Source organism: Nannobrachium achirus (assembly GCF_963921795.1).
Source record: "Nannobrachium achirus genome assembly, chromosome: 18".
Taxonomy (NCBI): domain Eukaryota; kingdom Metazoa; phylum Chordata; class Actinopteri; order Myctophiformes; family Myctophidae; genus Nannobrachium; species Nannobrachium achirus.
The window spans coordinates 23,621,686-23,644,705 of record NC_137825.1 but is presented as its reverse complement, the minus strand read 5'-3'; the positions used below and the strand labels follow the sequence as shown (position 1 = coordinate 23,644,705).

The following is a 23,020-nucleotide window of genomic DNA, read 5'->3' as shown; positions in this document are numbered from 1 at the left end:
AGGATGTTTTAATGAGAGCATATCGCTTCCTCTCTTCAAGGTTTGGTTTCTTGTTTTTTCTTTCTTCAAAACGTTCATCATATGTCCCTTTCCATGGATGCAACTTCAAATACTGTTTCACTTACAGCGTGAAGTAACATTAAAAAAGAGATAGGCCTATATCTTCAAATGCTTTATATTTTAAGTGGTGGTATTTTGAGTCCTCTTTTATTTTTAACGCAACACAGAATCTATATTTACAGTCTGCAAAAGCCCCGCTGTGGAGAAATGTTTAGATGTCATATATTGCCACAGTATAAGTGAGTCAGTGTTATTGAGTACTTTCAGTCCTCGCAGCAGATCGGAGGCTCATCTCCTACATCCTCCTCTATGCCCTCTCATCCTCCCCTGCAGCGCTATATAGGGCAAAAACATTACCTTTCCAATCAGCTTCCACTTCCCAGTGTCGAGTAAAGGGCCCATTAGAATCACCATGCATGCACAACAATGTCACTGGGGGCTTTTATCTTCATGCATACATCATAACACGTCATAATGCGAGCCGCAGTTCGCAGTGTGTCTTAACACTGAGAGGCACCCATGTTGCCACTATTTCAGATCACATAAACAAAACAGCCTTTTCCCCCCTGTTTTGTTTTGTTTTTGCATAAGCAACAGCATGAGGTGTACAGTATGTGACTTCACCGCAAGAAGTCATTCTGAAACGCAGCCCATGAAAGGTTACTTTGATTTCTTTCTTCTCCAGGGTGAAGAGAGGCTCTTCAGTGCAACACTCGCCCACGGACATGTGTGGCTGTTTTGAGCATGTGTTGCCTTCCAGACTAGCTTGCCATGTGGTGCATCGCCAAGTGGCCATTCAGTTAGAGCAACGTCATTGTGTATTCTACATAATGCTGTCATCACACATGTGACAACTCAACGTCGTCATCACAAATGAATTGTCAAAAGAAACAAAAACATAATGTAGTAACTTTTACCATGCACATAAATTACTTGTCAACACTGCTTCAAGGTGGCACTGGTGTCTGGAGGATCATAAGTGATTCTCCAGCTCATTCTCGAGTACAGTGTACAGTCACGTTTTGACCTTTCGAAACAGTTCCCTAGCTAGCTACAGTATGGCTTCCTCATGAAAAATGCATCTTCCCGGAATGCATGCAGGCTCATCATTGTTTTTACATTTCCAAAGACTGTCGAAGAAGAGGTATTTATTTTGTGAAGCATCACAGTATCCGAGAGCTGAGAAACATCGCCACCAGCATCCACCGGCCTCTGCAGTCAACACCTTTATTGTTTATTGTATAAACTTTTCAAAATACAACGAGAGGGCAATGTGTTTTGTAGAACCGTTTCTCAGTTTTTAGAAAATGAAACACTTTGTTCTTGTTGCTGCGTCTTTTTCTTTGTCAACACGAAAAAGCACCAACCAAGACACCACAGGGCACAGGTTAGTTTATTATCTCTAAATGTACCCTGCCTGCTGAACAGTCTGCAGGGTACATCCATTTGTAGAAGGAACGTTCCATTCCATGATCTAGAAGTGCCTCCTAGAAGTGGCTCATGCACCACCACCATACAATGGAAGAGTCAACGTCAGCCACTTTTGGGCAGCTCTCCGGCAGGGAACCTACACCTACTGTGTCGCACAGCCCTTTATCCAGACCAACAAGGTTTATAAAAAATAACACCCTCTACAAAACCTTTGTGTTTTTCTTTCCCTCCTGGGACTTCTCTGCTCACATTTTCACTTCTAGGACCATTGCATCTTGCACTGCTACATAGAGATGGTCATGTAGTACATTATATTATTAAACTAGGAACACTGTTACAGAGATACTTTATTGTTATACATTACAGGTCCTGTAACTTCATTCTGTCTTCCTTCCCTGCTGCAGCAATGGCGATCAAAGCTGAGGCACTGAAACCATGAGGGGAAACGGTACCTCTTGGTGGTGATGAGACTGACAGTTCGGCCTTTGCGCACAGTATGGCTCAAATGCCATGATGGATCTCTCCACAAACAAACTAAATTAGTTGACATCAAGCTGGTTCGGGTAAATAGTTGTGTGCTCCAGGCCGCCACCAGGGAGGCAGATCTCATATTCACTGCGATAATGTTTATTAATGGAATTTTGATTTATTCCTACATCCGAGGTTCTCAAACTATGCAATTTCAAGGACCCCCATAACTCTCAGAGTTACAGACCCTGTAAGGGTCCTTTTGGAACCCCCTCAAGGAACACTGATGGTCCCTGGACCCCACCTTGAGAAGCACTGTCCTAGACTATTTTTAAATTACACACTGGTTTCGGATCAGTACTCGGTATCGACCGATACGCAAGTTATGGGTGTTGGAATCGGGAAGGAAGAACTGGTATCGTCCATCTCTATCCTAATGTACCTGTGACAGATGTAGCCTACAGTAGATCAGCTAACTATGAACTCTTAACTCTTGAACTCTGGGTATTTATTGCATTGTAAACATAATCACAATGTTTTTGCTTGGACATGTTGAATCTTGTACTGTGTTGACTCAGCCTAATTCGATTTTAATTTATTTTGTTTTTAATTCTTTGTTGCATTACATTGTTTCTGTTTGCGTTTGTATGCTGTCGCTGTTATTTCTCCTTTTTGATCTGTCGTGGTCTGTCTATGTTCAGTGTTTATTTGTGTTTCAAACTCAATAAAAAAATACATTGAGCAAAAAGCCAATAATGTTTCAAAGGCATCACTTGACACGTCTGTTTATAGTTATAATTTGTTGATTACGTGATGCTGACACATCAGTGGGAGAGCGGACAGTGCAGCTTACTTTAATAAAGCTATCCCTCCATGAATATAGGGCTGCACATGTTATGAGTTATTAACCTGTTTCCCAAACTATGGGACCCCTTTTTGGGTCATGGACTGGTTTTTATATGTTGTGGGTAAATATATTTTTTCCATTTACAAATATATAGTATATAATAAAACTATTATATATTAAATATAAACATCTTGAAAATAGCATCTCTACAAGCTCAGATCGTATCGAGATGCAAAGTTCTTGATTTTGCACACATTTATAAATGTGTAAAACATTCTATTACTTTCTCCCAATCTCTATTTCTTGTAATTCTATTCTTTGGCTATGTGCTTTCGTCAAAGCATTAGTCTTGCCGTCATATCCTTCATTGAATGTTCTATCGCACCATACAGGTATGTGCATGGTCAAGGAGCGTTAACAATATGAATGCACATTCAATTGATTCACAATGTTTGGCCTCTGTTACAATTTCTTCATTCATAACACATAACACAATGACACCTTCACAGGTGTCATAATCTGTCACATCTTACAGTCACATCCTGCAGTGCCAAACAAAAAGTGTCCAAACAGTCAATGTTAGTCAGTGCTACACAAGTATCTCACCGCCATGTCAAACACAAGCAATAATTCTCAACACCACCAACACAATCCAATTGTGCAGAGCCAAACAAATAGTGTCCATTGGTCATGCAGTGCTAAAAAATCACACCCGTGTGAAGTGGAGCTGTGTGTGTGTGTGTGTGTGTGTGTGTGTGTGTGTGTGTGTGTGTGTGTGTGTGTGTAGATCATGTGTACCGATTTTTGTGACATTTGAAGAAAATATGTAGGAAAAGGAGCAAAAAGTGTGTTTTGGAGAAAATTCAAGATGGCGGAAAATCTATCCTGGCGCAAATGGGCGTGGCCTATATGGTGCGTCTTGACCCAAGGAATCCAGGGAAAAAAGAATTTTAATTTTCCGATCTACGGTTCAAGAGTTACGGGGCAAAACGTAAAGTGGGCCGTTATAGCGCCACCATGAGGCCGAGTGATGTAATTATTTTTCGATTCATTCTTAAAATCATTATGAATCTCCTCTCCGAGGTTTGAAACTGTAGCTCCTATGGTTTACGAGAGAAAAATACTTGAAAGTGATTTCTTGCATTGTCCCATTATAAGTCAATGGGGACAATTAAGCGTCGTTTTTTGCCAATTACGTCGGCATGGTAAGGCGGATCGGAACGAAAGGTAATAGAACACCATTCCCGGCCGAGCCGCACATTTTGATGTATATATTGCGCGAGTGGCGTAAATGGTGCGGCACTAGTTACGCGCCGAAGTCAGGCTACATACACACAGACACACAGACAGACACACAGACCCACACAGCCACGTATAGGGAGCTGCACACAGCTCCAAAAACAGAGTGACACAGCAAAACACCACTTGAACCCTCCCTGGAAAGGTCCTTAAGAGGTCAGAGTCAGTACAACTAGTGTTCCAGTTAAGTTAGGTTACAGTTGTCCTAGGTTACAGTTGTCCTTGTCAAGCGACCGTTGTGTCTCTCATTGTATAACTTGAGAGCAACCGGCACAAAGGACTTTCCCAGTCTCTCGCATCTCCGTCCTGGGTAGATGAAACGGTCGTTTCCTCTCTTAAGTCCCATTCCTGCGGGATTAACATTACCTGAGGACGTGGGGTAAAGTCGTCTTTACACCACCTCCTCTGTGATTATTATGGCAGATTCACGCAGGATTAAAAAATCAAACCTCGGTTCGAAGTGGAGCGGTGAATCTGAGCAGCTATACCCTGTGTGTGTGTGTGTGTGTGTGTGAGTCGCTTTGGATTAAAAGCGTCTGCTAAATGCCTAAACTGTAAACTGTAAACTGTGCCTGTAGTGAGTGAGTGGTGAGTGTGCCTGGCCTGCACAAAACAGCGCCCCTCCTTTAACTAGTGTGTTGTGTGTGGCCACTCAAGGTATTGCCAGGCTACGGACACGGCCAGCCAGCCAGCCAGCCAGCCAGCCAGCCACCCAGCCACCCAGCCACCCACATACCCACGGACATACCTGTCTATTGGGAGCGCTTTCACCGCTCCAAAAAACAGAGGACCTCAGTGATCTTTACACTTTACCTGGGGTCCTCAGGTAATGTTAATCCCGTCCGAATAGGGCTTTAGTTACTCCAGTAACCGAGGATCTTGTGAAAGCATGCATGAGACCTTTGAGAAAACATCATGAAATAAGCCACAACTAAATATTCTTTACTGATATCATTGTTGCTGTTCCTCATAGGCTATATATTTAATTGAGAACACTATCATTAAATTGTTTTCATAAACTAAAAGGCTGTTTATTAAAAATAATTGTTTGACTGGGATCAGGCACGCCCCAGTGCAGCGCACTGAAATGCCGAAGAGCCCAACACAGAACAACCCCAAAGACAGATGCCAGCACTGTTTCACCTCACTGACTTTGAAAAGAATTGTTAAAGGAAGGTGGGATTTATTTGGCAATAATAAATGTATGTGCCAAGAAATGCTTTCCAGGAATATCCTGCTGTTTCTATTAGCTTCTGGATCCCCATCGATGATGTCACTATAGGCAGGAAGGTTTATGAACTGTCCACAGTCTTCCTCTGAGACACAGACTGAGTAGACAAAGAATGGTACCATATTATAATGACCTTGAATTTCAACCTTTGTGAAATGTGTATGTGTATGTCTTACTAGCCACCTTTACAAACACATTGGTGAAGACATTTTTAGTAAGGAATTTATTCCAGGTTTGGCCATTTTTCTGTTAATAATCCTGACTATGCCTATTAGGACATGCCCAGAACAGGGAAGGAATGCTATAGGGTTGCTGGGAATTGAAGGTTCTTGAAGATTATGTGACTTCACCACAAGACATCACTGAAAACGCATTCCCTGAAAGGTTACTTTGATTTTCTTTTTCCTTCTCCAGGATGAAGAAGAGAGAGGCTTTTCAGAGCGCCACTTGCCTGCAGACATGCGCCTGTTTTGGGCATGTGTTGCCTTCCAAACTAATTTGCCATGTGGTGCATTATAATATGCGCACTGTCTGCAGACATGGAAGAGCAACACCGTTGCATTTGCGAATTTGCTGTTGCCCATGACAGCTGACTGCAGAGCACAGGTCACAGTTTATGCGTCACACCATGCATTGGATGGATTGATTTGAAATTGGATTCGTGGCAGAATTGTGCAAATCTATTGCAGGTTAAATGTATTTTAATACTATGGCCTCAACAGATTATAGATAGATAAATAGATCTATGGGTAAAACGTAGCCTATTAGTTAGTAACAATAAAAAAAAAAAAACTATAGCAAAAGTACACTTCATGATAACCTACAGTAGGCTAACTTGTTAAAGGAGTAATTCACCACCAAAATGAAAAATGTTCTATTGATTACACATGCCAGGGAGACTTGAGTTCAATAATATTTATAGTTTTTTGTTGCTTTCGTAAGACAAAAAATGTATTACAATAAATGTATCCCCATTCCGTAATCAATGAGGGTAAATTTACGAAAGTAAATTTATGGCGTAGGGTGCACGGTGTCGCTGTGATTAGCGCTTTGCCTCACAGCTAGAAGGTCCTGGGTTCGATTCCCACCAGGGGACGTTGTGGGCGCTGGCGGCGTGTTCCTCCCTCCGCGTCATCAGCGCCCACACCCTAAGTGGGGTTGGCGATAGGGCCTTTCTGTGTGGAGTTTGCATGTGTCTCATAGGGTTGATACCCTCAAAACATGCAGTGATCCTGGTCTCAATCCTGGTCTCAATAATGCCTCCCCCAGGGCGCCTGATGGAGGGGAAAGGAACTGGTTAGAATAACGTGTTCCTTCCACGCGCTACGTCCAAACCAGGGAAATCTCCACTGTCAGGTGAAAAGAAGCAACTTGGACTCCTCATGCATAGAAGGAAGCATGAGGTCAGTCAATTGTCTCCCCAGGGTGGCAGAGGGAGAGCAGAGCCCAGGATAAGGCAGGATTACATAGGCAATTGAATTGGCACTGGGTGAAAAATGTGGTACAAAATTAAGGGATAAAAATGTAGTAAAAAAAAAAAAGAAAGTCTCCATGGCGTGAGTAGGCCTAATCAATACAAAAAAAGTCATTTTGGGGGGAACTACTCCTTTAAAGAGGCGGTGCCATAGTTTTGTACTTTTTCTGGTTTTCATGTGTCTCGGAGATTGACAGTAGACCCCCTGGTGTGGCTGTTATGAACAATTATGCATTCCCTTTGTATTTGGGGGTTCTTCCTGGAGGCTGACACCTTGTGCATGGGTCAAAAGCGCCGATCCAAAAATAGTGATTAAAAGACATCATATAATCATCCCCTCCCCTTTTACCATTCACCCAACACTGTGCGTGCATGTGGTTAACATCAGGGAATCATGGCACTGTATAGCATGACAATCAGCCTGACATTTCGTTTCACTCCCTGAATCGCCAAAACAAATTTGTTAAGGGGTGTGGCTAGCGATTCAGGGTCTGGAACTAGGCTAGGCACTGTATCTTTAAGGAGCCTAAATTGATTTCTGTCTTGCATGCATGCACTTCTACAAATTGCATACAAGTTGAAGTGCTTTTCAAGTATCCCTTTTATGACCATTGAATAAAACATCATGTCATAGACAGCGTACATAATTATGTGTGGGGGTAAAGGGTTATGTCTAACATGCATTATTCAAATCCTATTTACAGACTATATATGCTGCTACTACAGCATGTGTGCTAGCGGTGAATATCAACTATAGGCCATCCATCGCATGATTGATACTGTCGCTTGCCGAAAATAACAGATCTACAAGCCAACAACCTGGCTAGGAAGGATTGAATCTAGGTCCCTCGGAGCAAAAAACGGGGTGTCTAGGACCTGGAGGAGTGAGCGCTCCAAGGAACGAAGCACATGGTCCTCCACACACATAAGACAACAGTCTTCTCTTCGCCAGTATAATTGCTCTGGAATTGATGTCTTTGTAATGTAGTGTGCGAGCAAATCCACTCGGAATCCGTATCTTTTTTTTAAAATACTATAGCATTTAATTTAACTTATTTAAACTTTTACACGCCAGACACGGAACGAGTATCACTGAGTGAGTGGCAAAGAGAAGCAGTGTGTGCGGTGCGGGCGGTAGTCCCCGAATAACGGACGGCTCACCAGTCTTGTGGATTGTCTCTCTCTCTCTCTCTCTCTCTCTCTCTCTCTCTCTCTCTCTCTCTCTCTCTCTCTGCTCATACAACTTGAACTTGATCATATTTCAGGAAGTCATTGCACTCATCATCAGCTGTTGGGGCTGTGCTGTGTAGCCTAACTGACTGTATCATGGCAGAGCTGCCGTGAGAGAGATATATAACGTCGGGGTGTGGAGAGAGAGAGTCCGTCCGTCCGGATCGCCGGGTGGAGGACATCATCAATTCATCATCATCAGTTCATCATCATGAACAGCCGGCGATGGCTTCACAAGTTGACGTTTTTGACAGCAGCGCTTCTTCACGGTCTCATCACGATGTCATGCGTCTTCTGCGCGCCCGACGCGCGCTCCTCCAAACCTTCCCAAGGTAAGAATGAATTAAGACAGGGGTCTTCAACGTTTTCAAGTCAAGGAGGACCCCTTAGCTGGGAGATAGATGAAGCAGGGACCCCCACTACATATTGTAAATGTGTGATGCAGATTTTCATCCATTTCATAGATAGATTCATAGACTTGTTTTGACCACTTTTGGTGGACCCCCTGTAGTAACTCTGAGGAGCCCTGGGGGTCCCGGACCCCCTGTTGAAGACCCCTGAATTAAGAGTTGCGTTTTAACCTGAACGGACTCTCTCTCTCTCTCTCTCTCTCTCTCTCTCTCTCTCTCTCTCTCTCTCTCTCCCCCCTAACCAAAACCATTATAAAATCGTTTCAATCAGCCAGTCGTTTGCACAGGTTGTGGATCTGTGCACAGATTAGTAGCGATTTTCGCGTGACTTGACTTAAAAAAGAAAACACCTTCACTAATCCGGAAGCCTACAATATACAGGTGTAGGCCTACATTTGTTTTTGCGTGCGCCCTTGTGTCTTACTGTGGCATTAATAAAGCCATGCATGGATGGACAGACAGACAGACAGACAGACAGACAGACAGACAGACAGACAGACAGACAGACAGTGCATGTTTCATGCATCATGCATCGCTCCCTCCTCTCCTCTCCTCTCTCGTTCCTTCCTTGTGCCTCGAAAGCTTGTTAGCGCACCATACGGTCCAGATTGATAACTGTAAATGTTTGGACAATATGACTCGCTTCACTGTGGAGGAGGGGGGTCATATGGGCTGTGATCATCTTCTGCCATGGCATTATGAATGCTAGAACAGTGGTTCTCAAACCTTTTCATGTCAAGGACCCCCAAATTGACACGTATTATCCCGTGGTCCCCCTTTGAAAAGATATGCCAGGGACCCCTGGATTTGTATGGCTCTAGCAGTGATTACCAACCATTTTAATTTCAAGGACCTTAGGACCCCCAGTTTGACATGCATTAGGCTACGGACCCCCATTTAATGGCATTTATCTCTGAGTCCCCTATCTGCCTTATTCACGGCCCGCCCACCTACTTCCGTTTCTCAGTTTTCCCCGGGTGCTGACTTCAACTTAGAAGGGGAAACTATACTGGACTTAAAGCCAACAAATCATTATTTCTAACAGTAAAGTAAATTATAGTGCTTTGTGCCGTTTAGTATCTTGTGTTCTTGATCATGCTAGCCGTATTTTATACTTTACTATTCGGAAATTGCATTAAATTTGCGATTTCTGTGCTAACTCCATAGGCTATGGTAGGATTTACCCCTTCAAAACGGGACTTCAGCACCCGGGGGATGCTGAGTGGGCGGGTCGTGAATAGGGCTAACCAGTTAGGTCCATTTGGTTCCTGCATGAGTTGGTTCTCTGAGTTACATAGCCTACCCATAAGGACCCCACTTTGAGAACCAATGTGCTAGATAGAACATAATGGATTAGCATGGTGTCCACTCAGAGGAGTAGCCCAGGCTATGTCTGTGTGGAAAGGTATAGCCACAAATTGCAACACTAGATTTTTTTTCTTTTTTTTAGACCGCTCCATAGCATGGCTGTGTGTGTATCCGTGTCTCTGTGTATCCGTGTGGGTCTGTAGCCTGTATGTAGCCTGAGTTCCACTGAGTGACCAAAGAGGGTGCTGTTGAGTCTAGCCTGTTGAGTCTAGCCTGTTGAGTCTAGCCTGAGCATCAACTGCAATACACACACGCGCACGCACGCACGCACGCACGCACGCACACACACACACACACACACACACACACACACACACACACACACACACACACACACACACACACACACACACACACCCTCTCACTCACTCACAGACACACACACACGCACATGCACCACCGCTCACTTCAAACTTGGGTTTGATTTTTAATTGGTTGAATCTAGGGTTGCAATTCCTCCCATAGGGATCAATGCATCAATTTTATTGTATTAATCTGATTGTATTAAACAACATCAAACTCACTAATATTGGGGCTGTATGGAAAGCTTGAAGTATCCTCTTTCTATGTGCAAAGTGTTTGTTTCATAAAAATCCACCGTAGACATATGAGTAACTTTATGTCATTAAATCCGAGCAGAGTACATGTTTTTTTTTCTAATGTTGAACTTTGGAAGCGCCTGTCTTCTAAGTCCTGCTGCCTCCTGCATTATGTGACATTTAGAACTAGGTGGTACCCACTACACAGGACCGTTGATTGATTTCCCACGAGCGCTTCCAAACTCCAATACTTAGAGAAAATTATCACCTGAACTGATTTTCTTGATGGAAGTAGCTCTTTTATGAAACAAACACTTTGCAGATAGAAAGAGGATACTTTAAGCTTTCCATACAGCCCCAATATTGGTGAGTATAACGTTGTTTAATACAATCAGATAACAAAAAAAATGTTTTGATGCATTGGCTGCCTATGGGAGGTATTGCAATCCTAGATTCAACCGATTAAAAAAATCTAGCGTTGCAAATTGCAGCTAGTGGAAAGGACATACTTATTTAGGTAGGCTATGATGTTGGTATAGAACAGTGGTTTTTTTCACCCCTTTTCATTTAAGGTCCATTATTTATTCAGCTTTTGAGGCATGGACCACCATTTGATGAGATTTAGCCTCTCCGACCCAAGAAAATGTTTGTCCATGCTGTCCATGCTGTATTAATGTGGTACCATAGGAGAGTTAACACTACATGCAAACGTTGATCAAAATAACAACTCTCCTGCATTCTCTAATCGTGTAGACTTCTTGTAAATTAAGCAATGCAGATGTTTAACAATAATTTTAACTCTTGAGAGTCCATTTGCTTTCATTTTACGCTCTCAAAAGATCTATAGCAGTCCATTTGGTTACCAACTCTCCCATCATTTAGCTGGGGACCACCTGGAACCCCCTCAAGGACCACTGGTGGTCCCCGGTCCACTGGTTGAGAACCAATGGAAGCTTTCTTTTGTCAATTTAGTCGAAGCTGTTAGAGCGGTTGACTGGTCCAATGTGTCAGTCCAAGTTCATTATTATTCTAATGATTGAATTTCCCCAATGCCAGGGCTGGTCTCTTCTTTTACAGCCACATATACTGTGACAATTCATGCGAAAACCACATTATTGTGGCAATTTTGGAAACATAATTGATAGTGTAGATCAAAAGCCATGTCATTTTGTGAGTGACAGATATCTCTGCAGTAGTACTGTCATTATTTTATTACGTTTGTACAATAAGCTATGTGTTTGTGTGTGTGTGTGTGTGTGTGTGTGTGTGTGTGTGTGTGTGTGTGTGTGTGCGTGCGTGCGTGCGTGCGTGCGTGCGTGCGTGCGTGCGTGCGTGCGTGCGTGCGTGCGTGCGTGCGTGCGTGCGTGCGTGCGTACGTGCGTGTGTGTCCGCGTGTGTCCGCGTGTGTGGAGGGGATTCATTCAGCAATATACATTTACGGCGCAGGAAGTGACTCCCCCATGACATGATGATGTCATGGGGGGTCTCCCCAGATGATTGGCTTAATGTGCAACATTGTTTTCTCGCTCAACAGTAAACAAACCAACATATAGTACAGTAAAAGTGTACAGGGGTATCTGCACAAGTGACAGTTTATGGACTTTTAAGACCGTTTTAATGCCAAATTGGCCAAATTGTCAAACATTGTGAAAATAGACGATCTACAAGCTCACAACACAAGGTGTTGTGACTGTGAGTGAGCTTGTAGATCATAAGCAGCCCCTCGTGAATCTCTGTGGTGGTGTAATACAGGTGGTCCATATTTGGGTAGAAATATGAATACAATAAAACAAATTCCCCAAAAGAAATGCCGATCTACAAGTTTACAACACGTCGTCGTGGTGATGATGTGACACATTGTGAACTTGTAGCCTATAGATCCGCTATTTTCGCTATTTGTCTCAGGAGGAAGTATATCGTCGTTGTCGGGTGGAAACCTTGTATCTCCAAGTTTGTACGTTCTTTCCCAAAGCAAAGCCCTGCTTCATCATACAAGGCCGTCGCACAAAAGTAGTGAAAACAGCAGATCTACAAGCACACCGCGAGGCGTTGTGTGCTTGTAGATCGGCTGTTTTCCCTAGTTTAAATCATTTTAAAAAATGCAAAACGAACAGTTTTGGACATACAAGGTTTTCACCCGACAACGACGATATATAGGCTTATTAAACGGTTAACTTCGGCATAGGCTTCTTCTTATTAAATGGTTAAAACTTCAAAACACACTGCTGGCTGTCACCTGCACCGCGGGATGCGCGCAATTAATTCCCGGCATAATGTGGAATGTGTCAGAGACGGTGATTGAAGGCTGAGGAAGCGGCCGCGTATTCATCATCATTTCATCATGATTGATGAAACCAGGATGCTTTTTGACGCGGCCTCCGACTTCGCCCTTCCAGGCGCTGTCAGGTCTTGTGTGTGTGTGTGTGTGTGTGTGTGTGTGTGTGTGTGTGTGTGTGTGTGTGTGTGTGTGTGTGTGGGGCGGGAAGAGCGTGTAGATTCTAGAACAACGCTGGCTGGCAGGAAGTGTTTACCAGGTTGGGGGTCTTTTGGACTGATTGGGAACGATGCCCTTCGGGGTGGGGGGGGGGGGGGGGGGGGGGTTGGGGGGGATTCGAACAGGTGCTTATAAACGCTCAGAGGAGACGGGGGAGGGCTAAGCCACATTCAAGCCCTGCGCTGCGAGACACAGCGTGGCGCCTGACTTCACGTTAATGTGGAATGAGTGGAAATCATTAGTGTTCCCTTTATAAGCCTCCACTCAGTCACTGCTCTCTCTCTCTCTCTCTCTCAGAACTGTTTCTCCTTTTTCTCTTTTTTTTCCCCCAGCACTGATGTATCTGTCAGGAATTCACGGAGGAAGACAGAGAGGAACGGGGGCTCCATGCGATGTCATGTTTGCATACATTTTTAATGGAGCCCCCTTTTTTTTCTTCCTTGTGAGCTCTCTTGTCGGCTTCGTTCTCCCCCGTCTCCTCTGTGCATGCTCCTGTCCTCCTAGGCCGGCGGATCGCTTGTGAATGATTTTCTCCGATGGCTGACACACTATTAGTGTCAGGCTGTATTTACCAGCCAGCTGTGCTGCCTCGCAGCCAACACGGCTCCCTCCCCCTCCGCCTGCTCGCATCGCCATATGAGCAAGCCCCGGCTTGCTTGATGCACGCTCAGACAAATGAAAGTTGAGCTGTGAATATATTTTTGGACCGTATAGTGGGAGCATTCCTTCCGTCAACACGCAGCGTCCTCCCACAAGAGAGATGGTATCTCCATGACGCGGCCCCCTTCTTTGAGGGGTCAGTGGCGTTTAAGATCAGTTTAGGCCGAATGGATTCCTCAGCTCCTCTCAGACGAGCTGCTATAACGGATATCTGAGAAAACCGGGAGATTGATACGTGAGAGCTATAGGGCCAAGGAGTTGTATAAGGATATCGAGGCAGATTGACTAGGAGCGGTTTGCAATTCCACAATGGGATTATTTGATATGAGCAGGAGGAAAATAGCTCGCCTGCTGGCTGTGTTTTGGACACTATGTGCGTTGCATCAAGCTTTCGCGGAGCAGTGCTGGACTCATTTGACCTCTATAGCAAAAGTTTTAACAGGCTGACTGAAACCTAACTCTATAACTCTGGGCTTTCTCATCGGACTCTCACACCCAGACTGGGTCAGAGTTCAGCCCAGCAGGGCCCTCCCCTCTGGGTCTTCTCTCTCTCTCTCTCTGTCTCGCTGTCTCTCTCTCTCTCTGTCTGTTGTCTGGTCAGACAGTCCAGTTGGCTCAGCCTCTCTGCACTTCAGTGTCAAATCTATCTGGGTTAGATCATGTTCCACCGTATCAACGTTTCACCTCTGCAGTTTTCTTGGCAGGATGCAAACCTAGTATTCAGGTCAGTTAGTGTGCTGTCTCTCACAGCACAAAGCCCCGGTGAGACACAATAGATTTCATACACTGCTCTTTAGACACGTCGGGTTACTGTAGGTTTGTCGAAAAATGATTATAACGAGGATATTATTTTGTTAGCCAATAACCACATTAAACCTGGTACCCCTATTTTGGGCATCTTAATTATAGAAGAAAGCCTCCCAAATTCTTCAACAATTTCCAGAAATAGCCAATCTACAAGCTCACAACATTTCACAAAATGGCCAAATATAATAAAACAGGACTTAAGTGGTTCAATGTGTGGTTTTAAATTGGCATATTCAAACAATTGTCAAAATTGTACTTGTTTGACAAGATAAAGAGTTTGCCTTATGAACATTCTCATTCACTTATTCATTACACCTTTCTTACATTAACCGTAGCTCTAGGTAAGAACAATGGGGATGTGTGTGTTGTGAGCAGTCTTTTAGGATAGCACGTTGACCATGTGGTTGCGACATCCCCGGTTCAATTCCACCCGGGGACCTGTCCTGTGTGGCTCGTCCTTCCCCCTCTCTGCCCTCAGCTTCCTGGCGCTCTGCTGTCCTGTCTGGACGACGGAACAACAATAATTGTCAAGAGAGGGGGAGAGAGAGACAATGTACAATGGCGGTCAAATAAAATGAAGCTTAACAGCTTCACAGAAGCTTACACGCTCAATACATCATGAACAAGCTGGAGAAGAGAACAGCGATATGTGTGTGTGGATGAGTGAGGTGGCTGCGGGGGAGAGATTTGAACCGTGGTTAGGGCGAGGGTTCGGGTTTATGGGGCTTCAGTCTCATATCCAGACAGGGACATGCTGGGCCCCTGATTCAGCCCGGGAAAAAGAGTTGGAGAGGCCCTCATTGCGCGCTATAGAGAGAGATCTCGCTCTACAGCGCTGCTGCCATTTCAGATCATGACAAGTGACAAGCCAGTAGGCCAATTACATGAGTTATATTTCGTCGTTGTCGGGTGTAAACCTTGTATGTCCAAAACTGTTTGTTTTGTATTTATCATTTTAAAAATGATTTAAACTTGTGAAAACAGCCGATCTACAAGCACACAACGCCTCCACCTGATATATGCGTTATCATATCCTTGGGATGGGACTGTTTGTCATGCCTTAGCCAAGGCTCAGTAGTCAGACTACCAACTACCAGGAGCTGGGTAGACCCAATATCAGCCTTAATATCAGCCTTGGTCTTGTCATTGCAATGCGCATGCACCAACACACGAGGGGAAAAAAAGAAGTCACGCTGGGATTCGAGACTACAGGGTTGGGAATTCTAGCCATGCGTTCTTACTGAGGACGCTACTGAGATGGATGCGCCGCTCCGATAGATTTTTTTTAGCATTAGGTTTAGCCATAGTTTTACTGAGGTTAGTGTTAGGGTTAGGGTTATGGGTTAGGTTTAGGGTTAGGGTTATGGTTAGGTTTAGGGTTAGGGTTAGGGATAGGCATAGTATTTTTCACCGCCGCGTCGCATTCCGTTACCGAGTTATGTGTAAAACCAAGCAAAAAAAATAAGTCCGCCAGCTGCCTGGTTAGCTCAGTCGGTATCGACGGGGACTGGTAATCCGACGGCCCGGGTTCGAAGTCTATGGGCGATAACGGAGCTACCAGCTCCTGGTAGCTGGTAGTCCGACTACTGAGCCTTGGCCAAGGCATGACAGGGGTGATAACAGACCCATCCCAAGGGAGGATAACACGGAAATCGGCTGACGCCTCGCACCGCGAGGCGTTGTGTACTTGTAGATCTGCTGTTTGCAATGGCCAGCACGTCCCTGTATGCTACGGTATCAGGGATTTGATGACACATTTGATGATAATGTTGCTCAGGAGAGGGAACACTGGAAATCTCTGTTGGAACTGTTAACCCCCCGAGCCCAGACCCGATTCCAAATAAGCGGTTAAAAATGGATGGATTTGATGATATGAGTGTACATTCCCCCAGTGGATTTTATTTTGTGTTCATTATGCATTTTGAAGATGAAATTATACAGTATGAAAAAACACCCCTTTCAGGTGGAGTGGGATAATTTATGCATCTACTTTGCAATGTTGCTGCTGCCACTCATGTTGTCTGATTTATGCTAGAGAAGCCAGCCTGTGATGTATTTTTAAATGAGGCACAAGCGCAGGCAGACCAGGCAACATCAAATAGTTAGCTGCACGGACGCCAGAATGTCAAGTAGAACCTCCTTGACCATGATGCGCAGGCTTTGCCCATAAGAGGGTTGGAGAGAGACGTTCATGTTTTCAAGCTATCAGTCCTCCTTTTAAAACAGTCAACTCGTTGTCACAGATAACAACGGTTGTTGTCTATATCGTCCATATTGTGGGTATGCCGTTATAGGATGACATTTTATCAATCTTCTTAAACATTTTTTCCAAAGTACTGTAGATGATGAGCTTGATGAGCCCACACAACAAAGACGGACGACAACATTTGTCTCGTGCTCTGAGCTGCCTCATCCCTAGGTCTCTTGATTAATCAGAAACCCTAGAACAGGAGTCTTCAAAGTCTTCAGGCCACGGACCCCTTAGTTGAGAGAGAGATGAAGCAGGGACCCCCACGACCCATAGATACCATATAGTTTCATCGTTTGACATCACAATCATCAGTGTATTTTGGATTCATGTAAATTTGTGTTTCCAGATATTTAACCACTTGAACTGTCCATACTTACGGTGTGTTCGGAAATGCGCACTCAACGCACTAGTGTGCCATGTTGTCGTTCGTTTATTCGGTGCACTTGGCGCGTTGTCGTTCGGAAATCCAGTGCGCGGCGCACTGGTGTGCTGAGTGCACGCACTGACCAACCCTACTCAGAAGATGGGGTTTGACGGTGTGGTGCGTCGGTGCGGTGTTTTGATTGGTTGGTTTTAATGGCCATGTCTCGAGCGCTTCTCAGCTGTGAACAATGGAGGAAATGACCGCAAAATGCAACATTTGCAGCTTCGTTGGTCGTTTGGGCTTGATAGTTTCACACACATCAACGTGTAAACTAACAGCAGGTATGCCAATGTTAGGAATTACATCTCCTTTCAATATCAACGTTACGTTAGCAACTGCTGCTTTTCAGAAAGTTCACCTTCAGAGTTCAGAGTGAAAAAGCGCACAGCTGCCTCTAAACTGGTCGTTCGTAAATAAGCCACACTGAATGCACTGTTCAATGTCACGCCCACTGCACTCACTACACTGAGCACACACCCGGTGCGGGTTTCCGAACGCACCCATGATAAACTTGACCTTTCACCCTGTACATAGTCTGCTCTTTTAGCCCTCTACACCAAACCTCTTTGCCGAAAATAGCCAATTTACAAGCTCTTAGCTTATAGATCTGCTATTTTTGGCTAAAGTTCTCAGAATATGGACACTAGGGTTCAAGTGGTTAATATAAAAAAGGAGAAAGAAAATCACACAAAGATTAGGGGGACCCCCTGTAGTAACTCTGAGGACCCCCTGTTGAAGAACCCTGCCTTTAGAAACCGAAACCTTTTTCACCGAGCGATGATGTTACCAGACTTGACCTTTTTACCAGGCACTGTCTGGGTGCCGAGGCATGATGACGACGTGGCCCCCTGCTGGCTCCGCCACCACAAGACGCAAGCACAGCTGTGTTGCGGTACACAGAACAAAATAAATAGATGGGAGCCTATGATGGTGGCTGATGGCACCCCCATCCCCCCACCCCCCTTCTTCTTCTCTGGTGGAGCTGGAGGCTTTCCACTTTGAGTTGGTGCCAGACATGTGCTTCCCATGACAGAGAGGGGAGTTTACAGAGCCCTGTAAATGAAACCCATGGTCGGGACGGTTGCAGTGCATTAACAGGCTTTCGCACAGCACCGCTCCAGAGAGCCTCTCAGACTCTGACCTTTTGTTTGCCAGGCTCACGACGGGCACCTCGCCAGGCAGGCGGCGGGCAGGCAGCGGGGCTTTGTGGCAAAGGAGGGGATGCGTGTGTGTGTGTGTGTGTGTGTGTGTGTGTGTGTGTGTGTGTGTGTGTGTGTGTGTGTGTGTGTGTGTGTGTGTGTGTGTGTGTGTGTGTGTGTGTGTGTGTGTGTGCTGCGTGTGCACGCGTGGATGCAGGGGGTGGTTAGCGAGAGAGAGGGGCAGGGATGTGTTGTTCAGCGGTGTAAGTAAAGTAACAAAATTTACTTGATACCTTTATTGTACTTTTACTCTACTACATTTATTTGAAAACTTTAGTTACTGGTCACTTTTCAGACATCCACTTTAGCCCTATTTTATACCTAGACTAATCTACAAGCCCAGAATGTGTCGTGACGTGTTGTGAACTTGTAGATCTGCTATTTTATAATTTTACTTTTGGTACTTAAAGTATACTTTAATGCCAATACTTTTACTCAAGTACATTTTGAATTCCGGACTTTTACTTGTAACAGGAGTATTCCTCTATTGCAGCATTGATACTTTTACTTTAGTAAAAAAAAAGAAAAAAGCGAGTACCTTTTCCACCACCGGACGTGTTACCTGCCAAAAGCATACCGGCATCGGTTCTCAGGCGGCATTGACCCCCCCCCACCCACCCCCGCCTCCCGCGGAGCCAAGGGGGGATTTTTGTGGCAGGACCATCCATTTCCCATAGAATAATTACATGCTGACATCAGGCTTGTGTTACAGTAAATGAGGTTAGTATACAAGGTGGGGGGAGGAGAGGGGGGGAGAGAGAGAGAGAGAGAGAGAGAGAGCACAATTGAACTATTGACCACCAGCAGAGGGAGCATGTCACTTTTTAGCGGCCCCCACGTTTTAACGGCCCAGTTCTCTGACCCCCGGTGTGTCCTGCTCCTTAGAAAACCTTTCACGCATAAATTCTGCCGTGAAAAAAACACTCAACGGTGCTACCTTTTTGACGCCGTTTGCGGGGACCCCCTGCCCAGCTAGGGGGCACGGGGCTCGTGTTACCATGATGTCACTAGCGGGTTCTATGAGTTGCCCCTACGGCTGTTAACCCGGTGTGCCCCCCCCTATAACCCTCTAACCGGGGCAGATGTTTACGATGGAGGCGAGCCAAGGTTACCAAGCACTTTTCACCTTTCTAAACACGCCGCTCGCTGTGACCTGAGAGCGACCAGCCCAGGAGGAAGATCAGGCTGATGAGAGAGGCAGAGAGAGAGAGAGAGAGAGAGAGAGAGAGAGGGAGAGAGAGAGCAGTGGTGGAAAAAGTACTCACATTTTCTACTTAAGTAAAAGTACCAATGCTGCATTCTAGAAATACTCCGTTACAAGTCCAGAATTCAAAATTGACTTGAGTAAAAGTACAAAAGTTTTGGCATCAAAATGTACTTAGAGTAGTAAAAGTAAAAGTACAAAATGTTTGAAAATAGCAGATCTACAAGCTCATGCGTTGTGAGCTTGTAGATCGGCTATTTTCAATTAGACAAGGTATAAAATAGGGCTAATAAAGTGGTTTATGTATGTTTATAATCATTTATATCCGCAAAGTAATTAGTAAGTAAAGTTTTCAAATAAATGTAGTGGAGTAAAAGTACAATATTTGGATCCGAGATGTAGAGGAGTAGTACAACTACCTCAAAATTGTACTTACATTACTTAAGTAAATGTACTTAGTTACTTTACACCACAGAGAGAGAGAGAGAAAGAGAGAGAGAGAGAGAGAGAGAGAAAGGATGATGATGAAGGACATTGAAATCTGTTGCTCTGTTACAAGGTCATTTATGATGGCTTTGTCTGCTGGATCGTTCAATCATTCAGTCTCCAACAATGATTCTCTCTTTTATGAGTTTAGCATAATGTGATCATCCGCTCTGATCGGGAATAAAGTGAGTGTGTGTCACGCATGTCAATTCAGTCACTCGCCATTACGAAAACAAATAGGTTTTCTCACGATATTTGATGTCATAATAACCCCGACCGTCGGGATGGGGGAAAACTATTGTATCAAGGCCCCCGCATCCTGCCAGGGCTCTTGATTAAAGACATCCCTCTATAGTCTGGATAAGGAACAGGCTGCAGAGAGATGCTGCTGATCCAGAGGAAATGATGTGTGGGTGATCATCTTATTAGATTCCCTCTATTGACAAGAACACACTTCCATATGGCACCGGGGAGGAAGAGACCCATGTTTCAACCTCTCGCGCTGTTCCTGTTGTCTCATTGACAGTTGGATTTGCTGCGGCCCAATTTGCACTTATCGCTGCCGCTCTGATTGATTCCACATGGTCTCATTTCAGGTCCATTTTCTTTCCCAAGGTCTTGAGCACCGACTTAGTGCGCTGTCCTCCCTCTGTCAGACGATGTTGGAATCTGCTCCGGCTCCCACACACGTGTTTTCGTACTGTTTAGGGGTTGTAGTTTCTTCTGCATGTCAGACAGTCTCCTTTCAAGCTGCCAAAGGCGTTGTTCTTTATTTTGAACCCTATCCTCTATCTGGGGCGCATGTCATAATAGGTGAACACAACGCGAGCATTCGGTGAAAATAGACGATCTGCAATTCCACTCTGAATTGCGTTTGTGATTCGTTGTGAGCTTGTAGATCGTCTGTTTTTGCTATTTGAAATACAACGAAGTGTACTCTAGGGTTAAAGTTGTTAATGAGACGACAAGAAGAGGAGTTGCAGTCAAAGTGACTTTGGGATGTGTCATGGTGTATCTTTGTCAGTGGACGTTTGTGGTGATTAAAGTTGCCCTCGCTACGTGCGTGCGCTTTCGACTCCATGAGGAGCCTATGGTATGTACAGTATCGAATCTCGCCAGGCGCCTCCGCACTCTGTGGGGGAGGTGCCCTCATCAGCTAAGGAGATGAAAAGAACAGCATGCCATTTGTGGCAAAGGCGCAAAGACTGTTATGAATACATTATTTCACAGTTGCCTGTCAGGGAGTGAATTGCTGCCGGTTTCAAAAAAGCAGACTCTGGGGTGTAATAATAAAGCCTGCGCAGCAACAGGGTTTGGGATGAGAGAGAGAGAGAGAGAGAGAGAGAGAGAGAGAGAGAGAGAGAGAGAGAGAGAGAGAGAGAGAGAGAGAGAGAGGATGGAGCCATGAGATAACATGGAGGACATTCAGGGGACTTCTCCAGGCACGCGCACACATAGACATCAAAGGGGGCTTGAGCCCCTGCCCCTTTTATCCGTCTTTTAAAAGTGCCCTCTCCAGACCAGGAATGCAGTTTTTACTATGGTGAAAGAAATGAAAGTGCTTCCCTTTCCATGCCATACCAAGGCAGCATTCAAGAGAATTGCCTTGTCCAGAACTCTCCAGAACTTGAACGCAGCATCTTATGTCGAAAGAATTGCCCTCTCTGCGTAGAAATCCATGCTGTTACGCCACATCTCCAGTATTGACTTGATTATGCTTAGTTCAGTGTGGTATCAAGCACCGAAAATAGCCGACCTCCAAGCTCACAACGCGTCGCAGCGTGACTCGTTGTGAGCTTGGAGGTCTGCTTTTTTCGATATTTTCACCAAAAGGCCCTTTTAGAAATGTCAGCCCCTGCCTCTCTTAACATTCTCTGCACGTCCCTGGACTTTTCTTGAAAGCCTTGATTAAGAGCTGACTTGCAACAGAAAGGTCATCTATTTGACCGCTGGGATCGTCCGCTTAGAGAGACTGAGGCCAAATCCACTGGCTCCAGTGGGCCGCGAAACAGCAAACAACAGACTGTTTATGTCCAAGGAAATGCAGTGTTTTATGATAGCCTTTAGAATGTCATGGCTAATGATGTCTCGCTGTAACTGTGTGCGTTGAGCCCACTAGCCAAGACAATTATTCCTCCTCGCTACCCCCCATCAGCAGCGCCTTTCTGCCTCTGTGCTTGTTAACTGCTAATCATGAGCCGGGGACCATAGTGCGGTATGTGTATGTTTATGTGTGTGAATGAGTTGTCGCACACTTAACGTGTAGCCTACAAATTACCAGTGGCTAACACAGCCTCCACTGTGTACTTATTCTCAGTCACACACTCCTTTCATTTGAGTACGCACGGCGGCTGTGTAATTGTGTGTAAATTGAGCTTTGCGTTGGTTTTTGGAGGTGTACTGGTTGCACACGCGCCTCGACGCGCACACACACGCACGCACGCACGCACGCACACACACACACACAGCGATATATTTTATGCATTCACCAGGCAATCAGTGACTGCCCCCAACCTAGCCCCCTGACACACACACACACACACACACACACACACACACACACACACACACACACACACAGTATTGACTTTATTGAGGCGATATAAATTGCACAAGCTCTCCTTGTGTACACTGGAGCATATAGGGAGCTGATCACGGAGGCCGAGCTTGGGCTCTATTAAGACTCTCTGTTTACACTCTCCTTTATTGAACTTATAAATAAAAGGCCTTGCGTTCTCCCATGCCACTTTTACCGCTCCCTTAGTGCTCCTAGCGGCTCTTACAACCGAATAAACCAACAAAGACCACTTACACAGGGCACACAGTGCACACAGCCGAACCCCCCCCCCCCCCCCCCCCCCCCCCCCCGTTCTACCTTTTAAGAACCTCTCCCGCCCGGAACACGGAAGAGAAATGAGCCGGTGGGCTTTACTCCTTTAATTCCCACTGCGATCATGGCATTTAGGGACCATGGGAATTAAAACTCCTAGCGCGCCGCGTTAGCAAAGAAACGGTCATTCACCACTGATGCTTTGAAGTCGCCTCGGTGCGATTGTAAAAGCCGTGTCTTCAAAGCTTGGTGCTGTAGGAAAGGGTGATGGTCATTCCATCTGTGTGCGAGCGGCACGCTCGTAAAGC

General features: G+C 45.1%; 1 protein-coding gene across 1 annotated transcript in view; it reads left to right on the top strand.

Moving 5' to 3' along the window:
• Positions 1-8,320: 8,320 nt before the first annotated feature.
• adam12a (ADAM metallopeptidase domain 12a) overlaps positions 8,321-23,020 on the top strand; it is a gene marked incomplete at both ends in the record, with an annotated part of 173,209 nt that continues 158,509 nt past the window's right edge. The window contains 2 exons of the mRNA XM_080747303.1: positions 8,321-8,372; positions 9,962-9,964. Coding sequence (XP_080603429.1) covers positions 8,321-8,372; positions 9,962-9,964 — 55 coding nt within the window. The remainder of the gene's footprint in view (positions 8,373-9,961; positions 9,965-23,020) is intronic.